The sequence below is a fragment of the Salvelinus sp. IW2-2015 genome, linkage group LG22 (assembly GCF_002910315.2).
Source record: "Salvelinus sp. IW2-2015 linkage group LG22, ASM291031v2, whole genome shotgun sequence".
NCBI classification, from domain to species: domain Eukaryota; kingdom Metazoa; phylum Chordata; class Actinopteri; order Salmoniformes; family Salmonidae; genus Salvelinus; species Salvelinus sp. IW2-2015.
Window position 1 is genome coordinate 10,243,355 of NC_036862.1, and position 25,676 is coordinate 10,269,030.

Below are 25,676 nucleotides of genomic sequence, written 5' to 3' on the forward strand. Positions count from 1 at the left end.
CCCACAGGGGTTGAGTAACACACCCACAGGGGTTGAGTAACACACCCACAGGGGTTGAGTAACACACCCACAGGGGTTGAGTAACACACCCACAGCGGTTGAGTAACACTGTGTGCTGTTAATAAATTGTGTTTCCATGTGTAGTCTGTTGATTGATGTAGTGCGTGTGTGCGCAGGTTGGCATTTATTGTCATGAATCTTTCCCTGGGGGCAGCTCTGCAGAGTGGTCACTAGCTGGCACTGTGTGTCTGTGTGTGTGTGTGTGTGTGTGTGTGTGTGTGTGTGTGTGTGTGTGTGTGTGTGTGTGTGTGTGAGGGGGTAGTAATGGTCTCTCTCTGTCCTGCCCTCCACAGACCTGTTTGTGGGTCAGCTGAAGAGCTCGTTGACATGCAGCACGTGTGGCTACTGCTCCACTGTCTTTGACCCCTTCTGGGATCTCTCTCTACCCATCGCCAAGGTCAGTATCGACAATCCACACCAGCTTCCTCCCCGCAGTATTGTACATTCACCGTTSACCAGACCCACATACAGTCCCAGCGTTTTTTTTTTATGTAACCTAATGTGCCGTGTGTCTATGTGTCAAGAAGGGCTACGGAGAAGTGAGTCTGATGGACTGCATGAGTCTCTTCACCAAAGAGGACGTGCTCGACGGAGATGAAAAACCAACGTGCTACAGGTGTAAAGCCAGAAGAAGATGCACAAAGAAGTTCACTGTACAGAAATTCCCCAAGATCTTAGTGCTTCGTATCCTTTCTCAAGCCGCTCATATTTCTGGGCTGCGTTTGTCTGATGATACTCTTATCCTATTAGATGTTGTAAAGGAGAGAGGAGTTGGCTGACGCCTGGTCCCAGATCTGTATATAATCTGCTTAAGCCAACACAACATGTATGAGACAGTCGTAGTCCGAGGAGTTGGTTATGGTTCAACTAAAGCACACAAATCTGGGACCAGCCTAGAAGTGCTCTCTGTTGCTATAAGAGGCTTGCCTATGTGTTAATGTATGTATGTGAACCTTCATATGAAACCCACCCAAGGTTCCATATGAAGCCCCCGTCTCTGTGTATTTTCGGACGCTTCCGCCCTACACTGCTTTTTCCTTTACCCACCTACTTGTCCAGATCTGAAACGCTTCTCTGAAGCGCGGAGAACCAGCAAACTGTCCACATTTGTCAACTTCCCCATGGAGAAACTGGACCTCAGGGAGTTTGCCTCGGAAAACAGCAGTGAGTACCATCGTCTGTCGGGTAGAATCGTCTGTCGAGGTACGACAGTGGCAGTCTACTGATTCCTCTCTTTCCCCCACAGTAAATGCAGTGTATAACCTGTACGCAGTGTCCAATCACTCAGGCACGACCATGGGCGGCCACTACACAGCGTACTGTCGCAACCCCACCTCGGGAGAATGGTACACGTTCAATGACTCCAGGTATGTCTTTCCCTCTCCCTTTATGACACTACACTACCCACAAGGCTCTGCTAGCAAACCATACTGCTCAGAACTGAGCTCATTAGCGTTGAATCGACTGGAAATCTTAGAACACTGGAAATACTCCTGTTTAGAACATTCGAGCACTCTTCCACCTCACTCCATACACAGGGTACATCTGAAATGGCATCCTATTCCCTTTATAGTGCACTACTTTTATCACTAGTCTGGTCAACAGTAGTGCACCACTTTATACAGTAGGGAATAGGATGTTGTTTAGAATGGACCACCACAGTGTAGGACCTCTGTGTAACAAATGATCTGCTGGGTCTCATGTTGAGAGTGCTAGAGCAGAGTGTCAGGGAGAGGACATGAAGAGCCTGTGTCCGTCCGTCTGTCCTGCTTGCTGGCTACATACCATTCACCCAGAGCTACTTGCTTTCTTAATAACAGTGCCTCCCCTAAATTCTGTCAAGTGTGCAGTAGCCTACCTCCTCCCTCTCTCCGCCTCCCCCTCTCTTCTCCTCGCTCTCTCACCTCTCTCCCACTCATTGCCTCGTGAGAGCCTCTCTCTCTCTCTCTCTCTCTCTCCTCCTCTCTCTCTCTCTCTCTCTCTCTCTCCTCTCTTCTCTCTCTCCTCTCTCTCTCCTCTCTCTTCTCTCTCTCTCTCTCTCTCTCTCTCTCTCTTAGCAGCCACCTGTCTTCTTTCCCTGCTTCCCGCTCTCATTCATTATGCATTCTCTCTCTTCTCCTGTTTTTTTCCCTCCCTTTCCTCCTTTAACCTTATCTATGCTTAAGCACAGTATGATAGTACCCACGCATGTTACTCTAAAACTCTCTGCCGTAAAACTGTACCTTTGTTTAGAAAACAACCGTCTGAATACACCATCCATTTCATGGTTTTGTGAACATAATAGTGGAACATAATTGCATTTCTCCAATAACATTGTCAATATCGTTGCACCGTTATGACTGTCAACAACATTACAGCTCCTTCACATGCATCCCTCTTCCTCTCTCCCCTCACAGAGTATCGCCAATGTCCTCCCGCCAAGTGCGCAGCAGTGACGCCTACGTGCTATTCCTACGAGCTGGCCTGTCCTCTCGCGGATGTGACCGGCCTCCCGGAGGAGGAGGTGGACGGCACTGCGACGGTGGGAGGAGGAGGAGGAGGGGAGGAGGAGGAGGAGGGGCAAAGCCAGGCCCTTTAGACTAATCACATCCACAAGAGACTACAACTCACCCTCCCAACTCCATCCACAACAGAGAAGCTACTACTCCCCCTCCCCAACTCCATCCCAACAAGAGAGAGGCCTACTACTCCCCAACTCTCCACAACAGAGAGAGCTACTACTCCCCAACTCCATCCACAACAGAGAAGACTACTACTCCACACTCCCCAACTCCATCCACAAACAGAGAGAGACTACTACTCCACACTCCCCAAGCTCCACCACAAACAGAGAGAGGCTACTACTCCCCTCCCAACTCCATCCACAACAGAGAGAGGCTACTACTCCCCAACTCCATCCACAACAGAGAGACTACTACTCCCCCTCCCCAACTCCATCCACAACAGAGAGAGACTACTAGTCCCCCTCCCCACAGAGAGGCTACTACTCCCCCCTCCCCACTCCATCCACAACAGAGAGAGGCTACTACTCCCCCCTCCCAACTCCATCCACAACAGAGAGAGGGCTACTACTCCACACTCCCCAACTCCATCCACAACAGAGAGACTACTACTCCCCCCTCCCCAACTCCATCCACAACAGAGAGCTACTACTCCACACTCCCCACTCCATCCACAACAGAAAGACTACTACTCACACTCCCCACTCCATCCACAACAGAGAGGCTCTACTCCCCTCCTCAACTCCATCCACAACAGAGAGAGACTACTACTCCAACTCCCCAACTCCATCCACAACAGAGAGAGACTACTACTCACACTCCCCAACTCCATCCAACAGAGAGACTACTACTCCCCCTCCCCAACTCCATCCACAACAGAGAGAGACTACTATCCAACTCCCAACTCCATCCACAACAGAAAACTACTACTCCACACTCCCCAACTCCATCCACAACAGAGAGGCTACTACTCCCCCTCCCAACTCCATCCACAACAGAGAGAGACTACTACTCACACTCCCCAACTCCATCCAAACAGAGAGAGGCTACTACTCCCCCTCCCAACTCCATCCACAACAGAGAGACTACTACTCCCCCTCCTCAACTCCATCCAAACAGAGAGAGACTACTACTCCACACTCCCCAACTCCATCCACAACAGAGAGAGGCCTACTACTCCCCTCCCCAACTCCATCCACACACAGAGAGACTACTACTCACACTCCCCAACTCCATCCACAACAGAGAGGCTACTACTCCCCCCTCCCAACTCCATCCACAACAAGAAGAGGCTACTACTCCCCCTCCCCAACTCCTCCACAACAGAGAGAGACTACTACTCCACACTCCACAACTCCATCCACAACAGAGAGAGAACTACTACTCCCCCTCCCCAACTCCATCCACAACAGAGAGAGACTACTACTCCCCCTCCCCAACTCCATCCACAACAGAGAGAGGCTATACCCCCCCCAACTCCATCCACAACAGAGAGAGGCACTACTACTGCTGGACGTTCCACCCTCAGACTATGGAAACACTACAGGAATCTGTCATCTTTGCAGTTGCCGTTCAACTCAGCCCTCCTCACTCTCTCTTCTCTCTGCCGCATCGCTCTCTCTCTGCTCTTGGAGAGCAGGGTGGTCGGAGTAGTCGGCCTGTGCCTGTGCTTGTGTGGTGCGTGTGTGTCTCAGAGAGTATGTGTGTTAGGCTAAGACAGGGGAGCATCTCCAGGCAATAAAAACCAATCGTCTCCGAAGTCACTCTATGCACTGCAACAAACCAAACTCTCGTCCCGACCGCACCTTCTTCTCTTCTTGTTCGAGATCGCCTCAATATTCAAAGACATTGTTTCAATTTTTGTTTTGGATTTTCTTGTTGATTTTTGTATTGGTATTACCACCATCATCACGGTGGAAGATTAACTGAACTGTGTTGCTGCGTCGCCCCCTGCTGACGGGTTGGAGTAGAACAATATGGAGCCGTCAGACAATCTTCTTACCACACAGCTCACACAAACCTGAGTGCCCCCTCCTGCTGACACACTGCAATGTCTCATCCCAGTTTCTCTGTTCAGCTGTGTACAGTACTACTCTGTCCTCTCACTGCTGCTCTCTCTCTCTCTCTTTCTATCCTTGTCCTGCATCTTCCTCTCTGAAGGTGGGGGGGGGGCAGGTTGTCCTCTTGAGAGTGCTACGTGTTCAGAGGATGCCCTGTACCTTATGTTATTTTCTTCAGTGTGGCTGCTACTGATGTTTTAAAGTGCTGTGAATGAAAGGACGATCCAGTAGGAAGTAATACCATTGATCACAATCTTGTCAGTATGGATTTGTTCATCATCAATTGTCATGCCATTGAACAACATGGAAAGAATGTTAAAAAAACAACAACATATCTGTATATTTTTATATTCCGATGCAATATAGAGAATGTACTATACAGTGGTGCTGAAAAGACCTGTTAGTGTGTTCAGTTCATTTAACAGGTGAATGAGAAAGGCTCTTAATTATGCTTACAGGTGACTTACATGTGATACGAGTCATACTTTTTAACAGTGGCAGTCAAAACACATGAATTTATTATATATATATATAAATTAATTTTAAAAAACAGTGGCTTTTAGTTTCGTATTTTGTGTTGTGTTTATGTTAAGTCAGTTATGGGTTTTATATTTTTTCATTACAGACACGAGAATAACATTGTGCTGCCAAGGCACATAGCCCTTACAGAGCCTGGATGCTTGTGCACGTATTTTAAAATATTCACGTTATAAAACAACTTGCTTTTTATTCGGGCAGCTAATAGAGCAAACAGATCTTCACCTATATTTGATTATCATCATCTACATCATATAGGCACCCTGTGTTGTGGCTTTAAATGGTCGAAGACCGTGGTTGCAATGGTTTATGGGTTAGAGCATAGTGCCAACAACACCAGGTTTATGGGTTAAATTCCCGCTTGGTTAACATACTGAATGTGTATCACTTTCAATTTTGACCGTGCTGTAATCTCATTCACCAAACACTTCCTCCCAATGCTCGAAAACAAAGACACTGATTAACTTCCCCTTTCAGCTGCTATACACAATTAGCCTGGGGACGAGGTTAACAGTTCTGTTGCTCTGGATAAAAGGGTCTGCTAAATGATCGTGTTAATAACAAACCACCAAGCTCATCCAATGCTGTATGTCCACTTGATTGGCATGTATTCTAAAATGATTTCCCTGTATTGAGAACCCCCCCCCAGCCATTCAACACTTTGTTTATGGGAATCCCAGACTTGCCTCCTGGACTGAGGTGTTGTTCCCTTAGCTGAGACCTATTTCTGTAGCCTATGGATGTCACTGTCCTGCCGAGGGCTGATACCGTGTAAGTACAACACTCAGGAATAGTACTGCTTACTTTGCCCCCTGGTTACAATGGATGACATCACTCAACAGAGAATACTGGGAGGAGTCATTCTTAAAGACATAATGGGAAGTACATTTTTACCTCTGGTTTGCTTTGAGTCTACAGTATATCAGTAAATACACTGAGTATACCAAACATTAGGAACCCCCCCCCCTCCCCCCTCCCTGCCCAGAACAGCCTCAATTCATCGGGGCATGGACTCTACAAGGTGTCGAAAGCGTTCCACAGGGATGCTGGCCCATGTTGACTTCAGTGCTTCCCACAGTTGTGTGAAGTTGGCTGGATGTCCTTTGGGTGGTGGACCATTCCTGATACACACTGATAACCATTCCCTTCGTCTACACCGAGTGAAGTGAATTTAACAAGTGACATAAATAAGGGATCATGGCTTTCACCTGGATTCACCTGGTCAGTCTATGTCATGGAAAGAACAGGTGCTCATAATGTTTTGTACACAGTGTATATTAGCTTGAATCAACACACGTATGACACGCCTGGTTGGTTGCATATTAACTAGAACAACTTCTGAAGAACTGTAAAGTGTAATTTGGAACTGTTATGAATGCCTTGGGCATGACTGGTCTACGATACCACTTATCATAGGGTGAGTTTGTTATACTAATCAATGGGTACTTTTGAAGCAAATGGGAGGTACTTTCTTCACAATGTAGCAGGCTAGGGAAGAGAAGAGATGTTGTGTTATCGCCGGAACGTAAGTCACAGGAGCATGGACTTGGCTGTCGCAATCTACTGCACTTCTCAATCGTAACATGAAGAGTGGCACCTTCAAATGGCAGCTCTTGGTAAGTCTTTTGACTGTTATTCTATTCTTGTATCATTAATAGTGCCACACATGCATTAGCTATAATTATAAACTGGGTGGTTCAAGCCCTGAATGCTGATTGGATGAAAGCCGTGGTATATCAGACCGTATACCACGGGTATGACAAAACGTTTATTTTTACTCCTCTAATTACGTTGGTAACCAGTTTCTAATAGCAATAAGGCACCTCGGGGGTTTGTGATATTTGGCCAATAAACCACGGCTAAGGGCTGTGTCCAAGAACAGCCTTTAGCTGTGGTATATTGGCCATATACCACACCTCCTCGGGCCTTATTTCTTAATAAGATCATGTGTTGTTACTCAATAAAATGAAAGCATGAATAGATATAAAATACATTTGAGGTGTGTTTAACTCTTTAACTCCATTAGGTCAAAACCCATGTATTTCAAAGCGGATCCTGCTTTTACTTGGAGAGAGACTGAGTGGAAAGAGCTCAGTGGGGAACACCATCTTGGGCAAAAGGGGATTTGACACAGGGATAATGACAACTCACAGCTCCAAGAGGAAGGGCACTGTTGCAGGAAGACAGGTGACTGTGGTGGACACGCCTGGATGGTACGTGGGGAGCAGCACCCCTGGCAGCGTGGCACAGGAGCTGGGGTGAGCCCTGTCCCTCTGTTCCCTGGGGCCCCATGCCATCCTCCTGGTGGTCTCTGCCATAGGGGACTTCAGGCAGGGAGAATGGAGGGCCATGGAGGAGCACCTGAGGCAGATCCAGGCCCCTATCTGGCAGCGAGCTATAGTGCTCCTCACCCACGGAGCTGAGATACCAAGAGGAACCACCGCTGAGGAACACATCCGAGGGAAGGGCAAGAGTCTCCTGTGGCTTGTGGAGAGGTGTGGGAACAAGTTCCATGTTCTGGACAGCCAAGCCAGGGACAACGAGGTTAAGGTCCAATTGCTGTTGGAGAAAATTGATAGGATGGTTGAGATAAATATGCGTCCAAGGGAAATACAGGAGAGGTTGTACACCCAGGTGAGAGAGAGCTTGAGGATGGTAGGAGGGAAACAGCAGGGAGAGGACATGGAAATGCTTGTCATGCAGGACATGAGGACAAGGCAGAATCAGCAGGTCACAGCAGTGGTACCCATAGGTAAGTCCTCTGCTCTCACAAGGCTCAATGATGAGCTGGGGTGTAAAATTGCATGTTTGTGGCAAAGGTTAAAGAATACCATTGCAAATAGAGAACATTAGGCTACTTAGTAGCATTGTATAACTGCACAGGCTATATTCAGATGTTTTTATTTATTTTTCTGACAGAGACATCTAAATGTAGGCCAGCTGCGTTTGGCCTTGTGCTGCTGGGAAGAAGATTTTCTGGGAAGAGTTCAGCAGGAAATACCATTCTTGGCAGAAGAGAGTTTGGTAGTGGCAAAAGAACAGTCCATTGTGTGGTGGGACAGGGAGAGGTGGAAGGGAGGACGGTCACAGTGGTGGACACTCCCGGTTGGAGTCTCTACGGTCTGTCCAACCCGAAGAAGGTCAGACTGGAGATGAGAGGGAGTGCATCCCTGTGCCCCTATGGGGTAGTTTGTACATTCCTCTTGGCCATACCTGTTGACTCCTTCAAAGAGAAAGATAGGTGTGCTGTGGAGAAATACCTGAGTGTTTTGGGTGAGGGGGTATGGAGAAGCACCATGGTGCTTTTCACCTATGGTGATGAGTTAAGAGGCAGAACCATTGAGGAGCACATTGAGGAGACTGGAGAGCCCCTCCGTGGGCTGCTGGGGAAGTGTGGTCACAGGTACCACGTCTTAGATAACAATATTAATGCCGATCTAACCCAGGTTATTGAGCTGTTGCAGATGGTGGAGCAGTTGTAGACACTGGATCATTCACCTCTGCGGAAAACACCCTGTTATATAAAATGTTTAAATTATACATTGATGTTATTTGCGCGAAATTATTTAAAGTAAGTTCTTGTATGGCCTTATCTAAAACAATGTTTATGTTTCTCTGTATCCAGTCAAATCATGTAAAGGTCCACTGCAGCCAAAAAAGGTGGTTTAATATATATTTCCACACCATGAGGTTGTAATAATACTGTGAAATTGTGAAAATTATGATAATGCTTTTAATGTAAGAGCTGTTTGATAAAGACCACCTGATATTTCTGTCTGTTTTGGTGGGATATAGTTTTGGTCTTTCCATGGTGACATCACCATGCTGTAATTTGACATTCCTTGATTAGACTATATTTGTCACGATCATTATATGATGGAAGAGAGGAGGACCAAGGCGCAGCGTGATAACAATACATTCTTCTTTTAATTAAGCGAAACGAAGAACACTACAAACGTGACGCTATAAACAAATAGTGCTGAACCAAACACTACACATAGACATAGACAATAACCTACGAACTACCCAATGAATATGGCTGCCTAAATATGGTTCCCAATCAGAGACAACGATAGACAGCTGTCTCTAATTGAGAACCAATCTAGGCAACCATAGACATACATACACCTAGACTAGACACTGCCCCATAAACATACAAAACCCCTAGACAATACAAAACACATACATCCCCCATGTCACACCCTGACTTAACTAAAATAATAAAGAAAACAAAGATAACTAAGGCCAGGGCGTGACAATATTTGAATGAAAACATAGATTATATGAATTAAATCATGATTGGCTTGATTAAGTTACCAATGTTAGATGTAGACAGTTCAAGAATACTTACTTTTTCCCTTTTGATAAGAAATGATCATACTGTATTAAGTTTTTATTAATGTATTAAATACATTGGAAATTAAAAGTAAGTAAACCAACACAAGCTTTACATTAATAAAATGTGTCGAGTAAATTGCCACAGTAGATTCTCTCTTGTAAACGAGGAAATACCTACTATCAATTTCAACGGAATTGATAGTTCTTAAATAGTTAAATCTATGCTTAGTCTGCTCAAACATTAGGTTTCATTTACACCGAACGTAATACCCACCAGAGGGTTAAAGAGTCTTGAAAAATGTTGGCAGCAAACAGTGCAGTCAACATTGTTTTTCCTGTGTTTTGTATCACATTGTACAACAGCTGATGAAACTAACACTGTAAAAGTGTGAGAAAATGTGATCACTGTAATTTCCTGATCATTGCTGGTTGAAAATACAATCTACACAGGATTTTCTAATCAGCAGGTTTGCATGGGCGAGAGTTTCAGCTTTCCATAATGGCATCACCATGTGTTAAATTGGTTAATAGCGTACCACAGAATGAGACATAATACTAATAAGTAAAATTGCAGTACTACCCAGTACTGAAGGAAGTCCCGCCTTCGCGAGAATCCCATGTGGCTTCGGCCTTAGGGATAAGTGACCCTAGTGGTGAATGTACCCTAACATTTGAACTACGGTTTACACTTATGATAATCCAGCCAATCTCAATTGATTGGATGTAATCGTCTCATTCAATTTAATAAGTTAAATTGTCGAACATACCTTTTCAGGTTCTTCCAAGTAAATGAGACATTTTAAACCTTTCCATATTAATCTAGATGAAGCAACACTTTCAGGTTAAGTAAAGTTTACACAATGACTAAGTTGGATGACAGGTCAGCAGAACTCATTGAAGTCGCTGACCAAATGAATGATGAGAGAACTCAGGTGAGGCAGATGGAAATATTGATTTCTAAGCAAGCGGAGGAAATCTCATCACTGAATCTCTCGTACTCACGACCTCTATCTGCAAACCATGACAGATAAGTATGAGACCGAAAGTAGCAAGTGCGACACTCACGTGTCCAAAATCAGTAGTCTAAGCGCTCAAGTGGACTCTGCAATGCAGCAGAATACCACCCTTAGGTACAATCTGGTGGAATTCCAGAACGGTCATGCGCTACAGCGTGACTACCCAACCAAGCAACCGGTATTCATAGGAGTGAAGACGATAGAAGGTTTCAGACTTTGCCTCCCTCATGTGTCCCTCAGTCTTCTCCTCTTGGCACTGAGTAATATGAGCCTATTCGCCAACAAAGCCAAAGCTTGGCTTCTCCTCTTGGCCTTTCGGCCCCAATTTCCCCAAAGGATGAAGCCAACCCTCTCCACCCGCTTTACGCGGAACGCCTTGACAAACTCGCCAAAAACTCGCAAACATGATAGCTCAATGACTAACACTGTCAAACAAGCTCGGAATGAACACCCCCAAGCTTACTATCATAGGCTTCGTTCAGTTTACTTTGGCCTACTCACTGAAACAGGAATGGAAGAGCTGTTACCATTCAAACAAATGTTTCTGTCAAACATGTATCCCACCTTCAGTACCTACTTGGGTCCTACAGCCCACGTTGGCTTGCCTATCTTACAACTCAGAAAGCTTGCAAGCACAGTTTTGAGGCATCAAAAGCTTGCCACGCTAAGAGCTCTGACAAGTCGGTTTTGAAGTTTGACCAGGAGCACTCACGCCAGTTAGAGGGTGCATTATCAGGTATTGGAGCATTGAGAGATGACGCACAACAACGGTTTCTACCACGAAACCACAAATCCAATAACCACCGCGGTTGACTGTAAAATATGTCGCCATCGAAACGACTACCGCTACAATTGACCTGTTCGCTACGTTCCTGCAACCAACCCACACATAGTGTCAGAGCACAAGGTTAACTAAGGGTTAAAGGACGATCAAAACGTAGACCAATGTTCTCTAGAAGTTCCACTACGTGAAGAACTAAAGCGAGAATTATTTTCGAAAAGGGTAAAAGATAAGTCACAAGGACTAGACGGGGAATTGCCGGACACCAGGTCCGCAGGAATGAACACCCTTAGCAAGGAAGTTAAAAATCGAATTTCTCCTGCTCTCACTCGAGACCCTATCAAGGGCCCGCTCGATCGAGAAACAAGCCCACATGCTTTGTCTATTGACTCTGATATAAAGGTTGCAAAGAAAAAGGTTAAAAGCTTCTCTAAAGCCAAGCCCACTCAAAATCAGAAAAGTCGATCTGCTTTCACCTTTAACAGAAATGGCACATGACGTCGTTGCGAACAACCATTCCACTTTGTGGGGAATATGTTCACCAAACACAACTCTAAACGGCCAAACCTGGAAACAGTCCTGGAGGACTGCTTAACTTGTCATGCGCTAATTGATTCGGCGCGACAATATCGCTCATCTCTCAAACATTGCTCGATGATCTCAAAAGGGTTTTGAAGCCAACTAAACGTTGGTTGAAAGTGGAACGATGCGACACTACATTTTGAGGTTTCACTCAGACTACCTCGCATCTCACATTGAGAGTCACTCGTATCGCTCGTTCACCCTGTGTATGTTACCAGTCTTGAATCTGAACCCCTGCTACATGGAGCAGACTTTATGGATCGGTTACTCCCACTGATGGACTGACTACACTGTCTTCACCTAACGCTAGCTGCAACGCAGTCATTCATGAGGGGTATCTGTTAGGGGCACCCCTTGGGAAAAAGACGTTTCGAAACCTTTTGGTGCAGAATCCGATCCAAGGAGATATTACGATATCTCAACACATTCCATCAGCAAACCTGATTGACCATTATTTTCATGATTTTGAGCCAGCTGTCTCTGTGAATGAGCAACTTCCCTCCTCCTTGAAGTGGTGTAATACGCTAGTTGAGATGAAATTCTCTTGCCCTTCGGTCACTTCCGCAAGCCTTGCGGCCGCCTCAGCAATAAAAGCATTGACGCGCAGAGTGTACATTTTCCACTTTGTGGGGGACTGTGACCCCTTACAATGGCACTCATGGCGTCAGTTCAGCAAGTGACCCGATGACTCCCACTGGTGAAACACTTTGCGATATCACAGACAGATATCCTCGTCTCAGTTTGCAGGTACTGAAGAGGTTGCCACACGCAGACGTGGTGGTGACTGACAGGCCTCGACAGTGTTAAAGGAATTTTAATTCCTGTTTATTAACCAATTCAATTAAAACACTCTGCCCATAAATAAGAATTTGTAAGATAATTATCAGCATAAAATGGACAGATACCAGTCTTAAAATCAATCAATCYATAGCGTTTATTCTKGAGAGTACTGAATCATAGTACAATTTACATCAGGTTATATAATAAAGATGATGTCATAGGTTTTAATGTCCAACCTCCTCTCGGATACAATGGCAATACAGTTCGAGTTCTCATTACTGTCTGCCACCTGTTAAACTATCTACAACCAACCCAAGGTCTTTCCCCTCCCTGGGTAGAGACATCATTCTAGCCTGTCTGAAGATAAACACATTCTTTCTAACAAGGAACACATAACATTCAACATTTATGAGTTCTAATTCTAAGTCAAATGTATACATATTTTAGTCATTAAACACAAAAATCCCGTAACAGACAGCCACTGAGCGTTTTGAAGCACAAAAACAAGGAGATTTGGTTGAAAGGTTACAGCCATTCTCATAACAATGCGGCCGCTGACAACTCGTACATAGGGTCCGATCTTTTCGTTTGTACCTCGGATACCAACACCAACCGCTGGTGGGAGGGTCCCGAGACACAAAGGGGTGGAATACTAGCCCAGACCCATGATGAGCCTCATCGAGGCCGATGGGGGAGTCGAGACTACGTGCAACACCGTACGAGGCCTCCAGAGCAGAAAACAAATCTAGTTGTAAACTTCCCCAGGAGAACAGAGAGGAGAGGACAGGCCCCTCTCACCAGGGGCCGAGTCAAAAGTAGTACACATGAAATGACACCAGATATAGATTCTACAGACCTTACTGACTACTTCCAACCCCATTTTTACCTCTGCACAAAGAATAGCTTTTTCTCTATAACCCAATTTTTATTTCATATATAGTGTTTTGCATTGGGGGCAATGGAATAGGCGGAGTACGGAGTGCTGCTGGATATTTATGACACAGTTCCCCTAAAAAACTAAACATTTGGTTAGTAGAGACCTTACTGAATAATTTCCACCCCCTCTAGCTGAAACATGTAGTCAAGTATTTTTCTTTATGGCCATATGTATTTTGTATACGGTGTATTGGATTGCATTGCAATGAATGGGGTGGGTGGAGTAAGGAGTCACCAGCACTCCGTATTAAACCAGTTGCCCAGCACAAGAGACCATTTATATTCTACAGAATCTATTGAGTAATTCCAATAACATATAAAGTGTGTTTCATTAAATATACATAATAGTTTTTAACATAACAGTATTTCTGTAAATCTTCAAAAGAAATGCTGTTATAAATAATACAAAATATAAAAGCTAAAAATATATTTTTTCCCCAAGGTCTTTGTTCTTACAGAAACACAGAAACTTCTCTCTTCTCCTCCAGACCTTCCGAACAATCATGTTTGTGCTGCCAGCATAATTTCCTGCTGCTGGGAGAATGGAATACAATTGTTCTCATATTTTTCACAACAACATCACACCCCAATCTAGCTAATATGTCTTGACTTGAGGTTCAGCAAGAAGTTACAAATCCTCCCTTCAAGTCATAACGATGCTAAATGTTTGCGCCAGGGTGGCAAATGAGGGATATGGCTTCAAAACGTTCCTCGATTCAGGGGTGAAAGGTGTCGCTTGTACTGCTCAATTTCGCGGCTGGGATAATGGGATAAAGTTCTACAGCTGCACCATCGAGAGCATCCTGACCGGTTGCATCACCGCCTGGTATGGCAACTGCTCAGCATCTGACCATGAGGCGCGACAGAGGGTAGTGTGTACGGCCCATTACATCACTGGGGCCAAGCTTCCTGACATCCAGGACCTATATACTAGGCGGTGTCAGAGGAAGGCCCAAAGAATTGTCAAAGACTCCAGTCACCCAAGTCATAGACTGTTCTTTCTGCTACCACATGGCAAGCTGTACCGGAGCGCCAAGTCTAGGACCAAAAGGCTCCTTAACAGCTTTTACCCCCAAGCCATAAGACTGCTGAACAACTAATCAAATGACCACCCATACTATTTACGGGTGGTCATTTGCTAGCCTTGCATGCTGACGGAAAAAAGGCAGTTTAATTAACCTAGCAGAGCAATAGTAATGGTGTATTTTTGTAGGCACAAACTCAGCCATGGCTCATTGGCCAAAGCCTATGGGGAAATGAATGTTCAAAAAAAAAAGAAGATTTTTGGATAAACACCTTAAATATAGTAAACACAGGCTTAGGAGATCTTAAGTTTTGTCCTATGAGATAATATTCATCAGCTAACGTAACTTTTTGTGGATTTTGAAGCATTTATGTAATTAAACAAGCACATAAAGGCTTCATCATTCATAAAGGTCATGTTAACTGTGTCACGCCCTGACCTTAGAGAGCCTTTTTATTTCTCTATTTGGTTAGGTCGGGGTGTGATTTTGGGTGGGCATTCTATGTTCTCTATTTCTTTGTTGGCCGGGTATGGTTCCCAATCAGAGGCAGATGTCTATCGTTGGGATCTTGTTTTTGTACAGTTACTGTGTAGCCTGCAGAACATTACGTTCGTTTATCTTTTGTTGTTTTTTTGGTGTTCATCAAAATAAAGAAAAATGTACGCTTACCACGCTGCACCTTGGTCTCATTCCAACAATGGACATAAAGCAAACTGACAAATCATAGAATAAAATCTATAAGATCGCCTAAGCCTGCATTTATGTAATCAAAACAAGCACATAAAGGCTTTATCATTCATAAAGGTCATGTTAACTGTCTGATATCATCTCATAGAACAACACGTATAAGATCACCTACGCATTTATCCCCAAACCCCATTAATTTCCCCTTCGGAATGGCTGAATAATCCAGAGGTAACTCATTTACGTTTTTTAGGACCACAATTTTTATTTTATTTTTATTTCACCTTTATTTAACCAGGTAGGCTAATTGAGAACAAGTTCTCATTTTCAAATGCGACCTGGCCAAGATAAAGGAAAGCAGTTCAACAAATACAACAACACAGAGTTACACATGGAATAAACAAACATACAGTCAATAATACAGTAGAAAAAGTCTATATACAGTATGTGCAACTGAGGTAGGATAAGGGAGGTAAAGCAATAAATAGGCCATGGTGGCGAAGTAATTACAATATAGCACACATATACAGTGGGGAGAAGAAGTATTTGATACACTGCCGATTTTGCAGGTTTTCCTACTTACAAAGCATGTAGAGGTCTGTAATTTTTTATCATAGGTACACTTCAACTGTGAGAGACGGAATCTAAAACAAAAATCCAGAAAATCACATTGTATGATTTTTAAGTAATTCATTTGCATTTTATTGCATGACATAAGTATTTGATCACCTACCAACCAGTAAGAATTCCGGCTCTCACAGACCTGTTCGTTTTTCTTTAAGAAGCCCTCCTGTTCTTCACTCATTACCTGTTTTAACTGCACCTGTTTGAACTCGTTACCTGTATAAAAAGACACCTGTCCACACACTCAATCAACCAGACTCCAACCTCTCCACAATGGCCAAGACCAGAGAGCTGCACAAGGCTGGGATGGGCTACAGGACAATAGGCAAGCAGCTTGGTGAGAAGGCAACAACTGTTGGCGCAATTATTAGAAAATGGAAGAAGTTCAAGATGACGTCAATCACCCTCGTCTGGGGCTCCATGCAAGATCTCACCTCGTGGGGCATCAATGATCATGAGGAAGGTGAGGGATCAGCCCAGAACTACACGCAGGACCTGGTCAATGACCTGAAAAGAGCTGGGACCACAGTCTCAAAGAAAACCATTAGTAACACACTACGCCGTCATGGATTAAAATCCTGCGGCGCACGCAAGGTCCCCCTGCTCAAGCCAGCGCATGTCCAGGCCTGTCTGAAGTTTGCCAATGACCATCTGGATGATCCAGAGGAGGAATGGGAGAAGGTCATGTGGTCAGAATGAGACAAAATTGAGCTTTTTGGTCAAATTCCACTCGCCGTGTTTGGAGAAGAAGAAGGATGAGTACAACCCCAAGAACACCATCCCAACCGTGAAGCATGGAGGTGGAAACATCATTTCTTGGGGATGCTTTTCTGCAAAGGGGACAGGACGACTGCACCGTATTGAGGGGAGGATGAATGGGGCCATGTATCGCGAGATCTTGGCCAAACACCTCCTTCCCTCAGTAAGAGCATTGAAGATGGGCCGTGGCTGGGTCTTCCAGCATGACAACGACCCGAAACACACAGCCAGGGCAACTAAGGAGTAGCCAGTCTCCAGACCTGAACCCAATAGAAAATCTTTGGAGGGAGCTGAAAGTCCGTATTGCCCAGCGACAGCCCCGAAACCTGAAGGATCTGGAAAAGGTCTGTATGGAGGAGTGGGCCAAAATCCCTACTGCAGTGTGTGCAAACCTGGTCAAGAACTACAGGAAACGTATGATCTCTGTAATTGCAAACAAGGGTTTCTGTACCAAATACTTATTCTCCCCACTATATATATATATATATGAATGTGCAAGTAGAGATACTGGGGTGCAAAAAAGCAAGATAAATAAATAAATACAGTATGGGGATGAGGTAGTTGGATGGGCTATTTACAGATGGGCTATTTACAGATGGGCTATGTACAGGTGCAGTTGGCGAGCCCTAATTCAATCTTCGAATTATCCCAGATCCGTGTACGGCTCGTTAAATCAATATCCGAATTTAAACAGCTAAGACGCATAATAATTTAAACTGCATGAATAAATGTTTCTTATGTTGTCCACAAGATTGAATTAATGAACAGAGATGTTGCGGAGCAGCAACAGGTTTCTTGTGCTAGCTGTTTTCAAAGTAAAAGCTGTGTGACTATCTGACGTTACCTGACCATTGCTCCAGCTAAACTCAGCAAAAAAAGAAACGTCAACTGCGTTTATTTTCAGCAAACTTAACATGTTCATACAAATATTTACACATAACAAGATTCAACAACTGAGACATAAACTGAACAAGTTCCACAGACAAGGACTCGTTTTACTATGGATATAGATACTTTTGTACCTGTTTCCTCCAGCATCTTCAAAAGGTCCTTTGCTGTTGTTCTGGGATTGATTTGCACTTTTCGCACAAAAGTACGTTCATCTCTAGGAGAGAACGCGTCTCCTTCCTGAGCATTATGACGGCTGTGTGGTCCCATGGTGTTTATACTTGCGTACTATTGTTTGTACAGATGAACGTGGTACCTTCAGGCGTTTGGAAATTGCTCCCAAGGACGGACCAGACTGGTGGAGGTCTACAATTATTTTTCTGAGGTCTTGGCTGATTTCTTTTGATTTTCCCATGATGTCAAGCAAAGAGGCACATCAACAGGTAGACCTCCAATTGACTCAAATTATGTCAATTAGCCTATCAGAAGCTTCTAAAGCCATGACATAATTTTCAGGAATTTTCCAAGCTGTTTAAAGGCACAGTCAACTTAGTGTATGTAAACTTCTGACCCACCGGAATTGTGATACAGTGAATTATAAGTGAAATAATCTGACTAAACAGTTGTTGGAAAAATGACTTGTGTCATGCACAAAGTAGATGTTCTAACCAACTAGCCAAATCTATAGTTTGTTAACAAGAAATCTGTGGAGTGGTTGAAAAACAAGTTTTAATGACTCCAACCTAAGTGTATGTAAACTTCCGACTTCAACTGTAATTACATTTCTTCCCAAATGAGCGGCATTGTGGCACTAAGTGATGGTTGTATGGGGAGCTTGTTTATGGCTCTATCACTTCCAAAGTGTCAAAGGAAATGAAACTAAAAGGAATGAAAGCATAAAAAAAGACATACAAAATATAGTTATCACACCTTCTAATTGTACTGTGTTCTATTTACGTCCAAGGTCTTGGCAAAATGACCCTATCATGGCATTGTCTAATGTCATATCTAAGGTGTTCCTAATATGCAGTGTGTTGCTTAGGGCACTATCCTAAGTCGATAACTACATGATAAGTCTACAGCTGTAAGGCACCAGCTTCGGGCAGTCTACAGCGATGACCTATGGACCTCTGTGGAGAAACTGGTGAGTACTGTAGCTGTAGAGTCAAAAGGCCTAAGAATAACTTTTCAACTTTACGAAGGCTGGTATTTTGTTCGGACCCTTAAGTGATCCGAGCATAAATCCTTATTAAATGTTCCGGTGTACGTGTGCGTTTGTGCTTCCACAAGCGCACATACCAAGGGAAAGAAACCAAGTATCCGGATAGGCTGCAACCTATTCAGAATGAGTCTGATGTCATCAGATCATTTCCAGGTCAATGCCTGGAGGTCAGTAAGAATTGATGTCGACCTCAAGACGGGTTAAGGGGACCTGTAGTAGTTTTACTACACGTCAATGTGTCTTACACCATTGTAGTGGTGATAGGTATGAAGGAGTCTATTTCATAGCTATGTCCTCCACAGAGGAGCTAACCTTACGACGGAAGTACTGTACTCTATAAGCTCTGAACCAGTCATACGTGGTGTGATCATGGTTCATGACTTCTAATAATATCCTGAATGGAGGGTTTAATTTATTAGTGGCATGTGTGTTGACCATCAGAAGATTGTGGAGATTCCCTTACACGTGTTGCAATCTGAGTGACTACTAACTCCTCTGTCGCTGTTATCAATAGCAATTTGACTTGTGAGGTCTCTAACCTTCTTACTGATTGTGACTGGACTGACTGTGCTGGCATTGGTACTTGGTACTCAAGGGGACCAGTTGTCCTACTGATTTATTCTGAAATGTTATCCTACAGGAACACATGATTAGAGCATTGTACTAGTTGTATTGTAGTTGAACCTACACATGGCAAGGCATGACCAATTTTGTCATTTGTTTTGGAGGTGGAACGACCAGTGTGGTACACCTCCGTAATATCTTAGATGTGTTCTAAGGTTATCTCCATCTGAGTGGACGCGACCCAGTCGTTGGTTCTAAATGTTCCATTGCCATACTGGCTGGCAACGTTCTTATCCCTTGCTTGCTAGCTAGCCATCTACGGCTAACTTACAGTCACGTCAAAAAGTGCAGACAGAATAACAGCAAAGTAGCTGCATTTGCATTTGTTTAAACTGTTTTCTAGTGACATTTATTTGGATACATCCATAATATGCTGATGAGGCGAGATTTCGCCTGGCATAGAAAATGTGCTCACTAGTCAGGACACTGTTATTCAGAGGAGCTAGCCAACAACACAGCTACAGTAACACAATCACTTCAAACTGAAGCTGGAAAGACTGCAAATTAGCTGCGTTTCGTTTGACCTTTTTTCAAGTCACATTTTTTTGTATATATCCATAAAAATTATGCCAGTTGAATCATGACTTAGACTGGCTGAGAAACGGTACCTGCCTGTCTGTCTCGTCCCGAATCACGACACGTTCATTACCATGGGACAGCAGGAGATCGAATTTGAATATTGAAACAATGTTGCAAATATCGGAGAGACAGACAGCAAGGTTTATACAAATCTCCGCTGTTGAAAACTAAATGTTAGTCTACAAAAAAGTGAGATAATGTCTAGATGCTTTTTATAGTGGAGATAACGTTTATAAATTGCCTGGCTGGGCTGATGAGACAATGCACAGTCAGATGGAACAGAGTAAATAGGCATTTTAACATCATAGATTTAGCTGGTGGCAACTTGTGGAATAGATACTGGCTGGAATGGGGTTTTAACCAATCAGCATTCAGGATTACACCCACCAGTTGTATAAATTCTATTATTCTACAGGAGAGGTGATGGAGCCTGAAGGTCTGGAGGGGAGATAGGAATAGGAGAGGAATGTGGAGAGGATGGGAGGAGAGAGGAAAATGAGGGAGGAGAAGAGAGAGAACAGAGGGGAGGGGAGAGTATAGGTGTGTATTGTGTGTACAAGTATGCAAAATATGTTGTTGGCTTGAGGATATGTTGCTTAAACACTCCTTAGTCTCCCATGAAAATGACATCAGATATAGATTCTACAGACCTTACTGAGTAGCTCCAACCCAACTTTAACCTCAGCACAAATAATCATTTTCTCTCTTTAACCAAATGATTTCCATATAGTGCGTATTGCACATGTCAAACTCATTCCACACAGGGCTGAGGGTCTTCGGGTTTTCACTCCTCCCTTGTACTTGAGTGATGAATTAAGGTCGCTGATTAGTAAGGAACTCCCCTCACTTGGTTGTCTAGGTCTAAATTGAGAGGAAAGACTAAAACCCAGCAGATACTAGGCCCTCCATGGAACGAGTTTGACACCCCTGGTGTATTGCATTGGGGGCAATGAAATAAGCGGAGTACGAAGTGCTGCTGGATATTTAGACCACAGTCCCCCTAAAAAAATATGTGGTTAGTAGAGACCCTAATAATAAGTACTTCCAACCCCTCTTTTATATCTGAACATTTTTTATTACATTTTTTTTACATCCAATTATTGTATACCAGTCTAAACATATATATTTTTTAAATATTAGTCATTTTTTTTCATGAATATTCATCATTGTTTTCATAAATTCCTTGTTGTATTTGCTTATTAGCACAATACAAATAGCCACTGATTAATTTTAATATTTTTTTTAATCTACATTGCAATGTTTAGAAATGAGGGCTTTTATTTTGAAGGTTTCCTCTTTGAAAAACAGGAAAGTTTCTGCACATTATGAGCTTAAAACGCTCAGCTACTATTAATTTGCATCTGCACCGTGAATGTTTTCTTCCTGCTTCCTCGCACTTTGACCTTGAGGCGGGTTAATGCGAGTGTATCATGTTTATGTTAGCTTGGGGCACTGCATTTTTCCCGGGATTGTTCTTCATATCCAGGAAAGTGCTTAAATCAGCTTTCAAAAGTTGGAATGATGCAGATGTGTTTGTGGTCAGCGAAAGGTAGACTTTATTACATTAATATTTACATATGCATAACCTAGCTAGTTGTTGTCCTTGAATGACTTCGCTAGTAACTGACAACGGGTATTTCAGTGAGCAGATGTCTAGTTATATCAAAACAACTCCGGAGATCAATCTATCAGAACTGAACCACAACCTGAATTTACAGGAGACATTGAATTTGGCGATTCTCCTTTAAACCCAGGAGCCATCCAACTTGCAATTCGCCAGCTTTTCAATCTTAATAATGTCAAAATACGTTCGGTACTTACCAAATAATGGAGTTTCACTGAGCAATTACAGCCGCCACGGCCGATGGACTTCCAAAATAGGTCTAAATAAAAATACATGTAACTGAAAAAATGCCTTATCTGAAAATAATCCATTGTTTTTGACGAAGTGTGGATGGGCCAAATACCTCTTCTGTACCTCCTGCAATATTTGTAATATCATTTTAAATACACAAAATATAACCTATCTAGAAATATACAATCACTAAAACGTAGCCTATATTGTCTACTTAACCCTTTAACTGGCATGACAATAAATACAAATTCGTTTATTTTAAATTAATATCAGAACAAATGAAAATCCAATTGTGTGCACTTTCATAGCCTCATCATATATCCCATCTCTTTGCAAGGTTGGTGTCCTCCATCCATGCCACTTTGGCTACTATTGTTGGGTTCATAATTGCTACTGCCTCCAGTGATGTGATGTCTGACAGGTAAGAATTCATATTTTGATTATTGCCATCAAACCAGCAATCATCACTTGTAGTGATTGAGTCATCTCCTCCCCTCTCCTCTGAGTGAGACTTGAACCAGTGATACTTTTGTTTGCTGGCTGAATGCACTACCTCCGGTGCCATAAAAACAAGCTTTTGGGGCAGAGGCAGTAGTACACTCAGACACAAGACTGACCTGTATAGGTGCCCATCACTAGAGTGATCTCTAGAGATCAAAACTTCCCCCCTGCTCCAGGCTGCAGAACATCTTAACACTGGTCAATTCACACAACCATTCCCAATGATCATATTCTCATTATCAGCAGGGGTTTGCTGTGTTTATTTCCTTAGTGACTGAAACTGTATCTCAAATATTCATAGTACTCTATACATGATCATCTCATACCAAACACTCTATTCACATCACAGGGCACAGGTTATAGATTAGAATAGGTAGGCTTCTAAGTGCAGTAGTATTAGTATTATATAGCCTTATAAGCCTACAAATATCTGACTAGTCAGCTGGCATTGATGATCAGTTTATGATATAGTTTGTCATCGCTCAAGAATTATACTTTATAATTAGGGCCCTGTGTTTTGGTTAATCATGTCACATGACCTAGATTTTCCTGCCTTTTCCTGAAATTAGAATTACACCAAAAATGAAAGCAATTGTCTGAGGATGGTTCTGGACCATCTGACATAAAAGGGGTCCGTTTGTTGAAAAAGCTTTAAAGGTCATGAACAGTCAATCATGTTTTCATGAAATGTGATGATACTTGGATGAAAACAGATCAAAGTATGAAATATTACTGTTGCTTCTACAATGATAAAGTTTGATCATAAAGTTACTGGTCGATCCCCTACCCTGTGTCATAAGTACCGTGTTGTAACCAACATCAAAGAAGGCTTGTTTGCAGAGGGGTGTGGTTTATATAGCGAGATGGCTACACGACTGGTGCCAAAATTTGACTGTAGGGTCTCAGTAAATAGAATTAAAAGTTGACCCTATTAATCTATGGCAAAGATACTTATGTTTCCCCTTTCATCTGTGTCTGGGGTTAGATATTTATTGGCTAGCTAGGTCTTCAGCCAGCATGGAACAAAATGGGGGGGTGGGGGGGTTGTTCAAAACTCCAACGCCATTGTCAAGTCAACACCTGTCAGTGCTGCTGTGAACCGCCTCACAAGAGAGTTGCCAAATGGAAGATGTATAAAAAATGTTTAACGTCATTGACGCAATTTCAGTGTTTGAGTTGCTTTGTGTATCACCAAATTTGCTTGATGATTTTACTGCAACACTTCATCCAAGTTGCTTGACATGGGTGTTTCAAAGAGCTGTCACTCAAGGCGAGCTCATGAATATATGCTCCCCGCCCACTCAGCCTGTCTTTCTCAAATTTTGAGTATTTCTATCCAAAGCAAATATTTAATGGCTGATTTATTTTAGTCACTCAAAAGGTTATTTTACATGGGAATCAGAATGACTGACTGTTCGGGACCTTTTTTAAATAAATGTTAAAATCCAGGTCATGTAACATGATTAACTAAAACACAGGGACCTAATTTATATTACTTTACTCAAAGCTCCAAAGTTGCATTTGGTGGAGGAAGAGGATTCTGTGATTTTTATAAGGATGAAGTCACATTTCTATTTGTTTCGCACAACAACAAAAATCGAGTGTAAGTGCTTACTCTCGTCATGATCCTAATGTACCGGTATGTCACCATCTTCTTTAGGCACAGACTGACCAATGAATTTGTGTGGTTTGGCGCTCCTTACATGGCGTTTGATATTTACGCCATGTATCTGAGTAACTACCACAGTCAAAAGGTCAAAGGGCACGAGGCATACAGAAAGCACTCCCTCCTTACCATCAAGCTGTTCCTCCTCCGGCATCCCCTGCTGATAGTCCATCACATGGTCCTCCTCACGGTCTTCATGCCCACCATTCTGGTGAGGAAGGAACACAAACATTACTGGACCGTAACGTTAGGTCTGATGTGTTACAACGGCAGTTGAAATTTGTCATTATAAACTGGTTGGTTCGAGCCCTGAATGCTGATTGGCTGACAGCCGTGGTATATCAGACCGTATACCACGGGTATGACATTTATTTATACTGCTCTAATTACATTGTTAACCAACTTATAAGGCACCTCGGGGGTTGTGATATATGGCCAATATACAACGGCTTAGGCCTGTATCCAGGCACTCTGCGTTGCATCGTGCTTAAGAACAGCCCATAGCCGTGGTATATTGGCCATATACCACACCCCCTCAGGCCTTATTGCTTAACTATAGTCCAGTTTCTGTTATTGAGAATCTGCCGTGTCATCCTCAAAAGCTGGCTGTGATCATTTCTCAGTAAGTTAGTGTTTAATATTCATATAGTGCTGTTTTTTTTCCTCAGTTCCTCAGGACTGGTCTTGGTGGAGACTTCTTCATTGGCTGTTTCTTCATGGCAGAATTCAGCACTCCTTTTGTCTCGTTAGGAAAGGTTCTGATCCAGGTAAAGCCACACCCAGATTTATAAGCCCCTTTGTTTTTGTTGTGCTTTAGGAAGTCTGAGCATAGTATTAAGTGTACTATAACTCGCTGTACAATCAGTAAACGTTCCCTATATTTTCCTCTCTAGTTGGGACTAGAGGACTCATGGCTTCACAGAGTCAACGGTGTGATGGTTCTGCTGAGTTTCTTCACCTGCCGTATCCTGCTCTTCCCCTACATGTACTGGGTGTATGGTCAGCAGTACACCATTCCCTTCCACAAAGTGCCTTGCCATCTACCGCTCCACTGCAACTTAGCCAACCTATCCATACTGGCACCTCAGATCTACTGGTTTGTGCTTCTGTGTCACAAGGCCTATCGCCTCTACCTGCGTCAGACTAGGTCAAAGGGTCAACTTGCTCGCAAAGATGGCTCAAAAACAGATTAGAGTTGCCATCTAATTCTATGGTTAGCAACATGTAATGTCAATTATGCTTATTTTGCTGCTGGTCTTCCATGCCATGAGTTGGCAGTTATTTAAATCCTTCCCTCTGAAGGAACAGTCTGTGTGGAATTTAGGACCTGCAACTGCCTATCAATACAAAATGACCAGTATTTATCAAAATTCTCAGGGGTCCGTGTGTTATACTGTCTGTACTACTACAGACGCAGCTCGCAGGAAATATTTAGTGATTTATCAGGATAACTTTTCATCCCCAAATTATTGTTCAAAGTTAACTTGAATATTTGTTAGATTGCACAGGAAAATATAGATTTGACATAGAAAAATGAAGTAGAGGTGAAGCACTGAAAGACCAAGCTTTTGTCAAGTTGTAACCTGGTCTTGTGTCCTAGTGTTGATGATCAGTTTTTCAATAGGTGAGTTTTGATTAATAAACCATTGAAAGACATG

General features: G+C 43.2%; 3 protein-coding genes and 1 long non-coding RNA gene across 7 annotated transcripts in view; 3 read left to right on the forward strand and 1 right to left on the reverse strand.

Annotated features, from left to right (window-relative positions):
- The window catches only part of usp2a (ubiquitin specific peptidase 2a), a 37,080-nt gene extending 34,403 nt beyond the window's left edge, over positions 1–2,677 (forward strand). The window contains exons 10-14 of one of the 3 annotated variants that reach the window (XM_070434016.1): positions 354–457; positions 585–744; positions 1,120–1,224; positions 1,307–1,427; positions 2,457–2,677. In XM_070434016.1, the coding sequence (XP_070290117.1) occupies positions 354–457; positions 585–744; positions 1,120–1,224; positions 1,307–1,427; positions 2,457–2,643 (677 nt within the window). In that variant the 3' untranslated portion in view covers positions 2,644–2,677. The remainder of the gene's footprint in view (positions 1–353; positions 458–584; positions 745–1,119; positions 1,225–1,306; positions 1,428–2,456) is intronic. The other 2 variants (XM_070434015.1, XM_070434014.1) reach the window with 2 other exon arrangements.
- A 130-nt stretch (positions 2,678–2,807) lies between these two features.
- On the reverse strand, positions 2,808–3,223 carry LOC139022797 (uncharacterized). 2 transcript variants are annotated; one of them, XR_011473839.1, is made up of 3 exons: positions 3,138–3,223; positions 2,917–2,983; positions 2,808–2,875 (listed from the first exon to the last, which is right to left on the reverse strand). It is a non-coding gene; the product is annotated as an uncharacterized lncRNA (long non-coding RNA). The 2 variants fall into 2 exon arrangements; XR_011473840.1 differs by having other exon boundaries at positions 2,917–3,025; positions 3,138–3,214.
- A 4,284-nt stretch (positions 3,224–7,507) lies between these two features.
- LOC139022777 (GTPase IMAP family member GIMD1) lies at positions 7,508–9,724 on the forward strand. Its single transcript, XM_070433965.1, has 2 exons — positions 7,508–7,910; positions 8,078–9,724. The coding sequence occupies exons 1-2, from the start codon at positions 7,508–7,510 to the stop codon at positions 8,638–8,640; spliced, it is 966 nt and encodes a 321-aa protein (XP_070290066.1). The 3' UTR covers positions 8,641–9,724.
- An 11,629-nt stretch (positions 9,725–21,353) lies between these two features.
- LOC111982564 (TLC domain-containing protein 3A) lies at positions 21,354–25,674 on the forward strand. The gene is made up of 5 exons (XM_024014148.2): positions 21,354–21,545; positions 22,189–22,272; positions 24,013–24,229; positions 24,687–24,785; positions 24,912–25,674. Exons 1-5 carry the CDS (start codon positions 21,427–21,429, stop codon positions 25,209–25,211), a joined length of 819 nt encoding a protein of 272 aa, XP_023869916.1. The 5' UTR covers positions 21,354–21,426; the 3' UTR covers positions 25,212–25,674.
- Positions 25,675–25,676: the final 2 nt, after the last annotated feature.

Excerpts from the sequence above, each read along its gene's own strand:
- LOC139022777 (XM_070433965.1), top strand. The coding sequence starts at position 7,508 with ATGGAGGAGCACCTGAGGCAGATCCAGGCCCCTATCTGGCAGCGAGCT. Across the intron at positions 7,911-8,077 it reads CACAGCAGTGGTACCCATAG|AGACATCTAAATGTAGGCCA; the intron begins GTAAGTCCTCTG and ends TTTTTCTGACAG.
- LOC111982564 (XM_024014148.2), top strand. The coding sequence starts at position 21,427 with ATGTTTATGTTAGCTTGGGGCACTGCATTTTTCCCGGGATTGTTCTTC. Across the intron at positions 21,546-22,188 it reads GTGTTTGTGGTCAGCGAAAG|GTTGGTGTCCTCCATCCATG; the intron begins GTAGACTTTATT and ends TCTCTTTGCAAG. Across the intron at positions 24,230-24,686 it reads TCTTCATGCCCACCATTCTG|TTCCTCAGGACTGGTCTTGG; the intron begins GTGAGGAAGGAA and ends TTTTTTCCTCAG.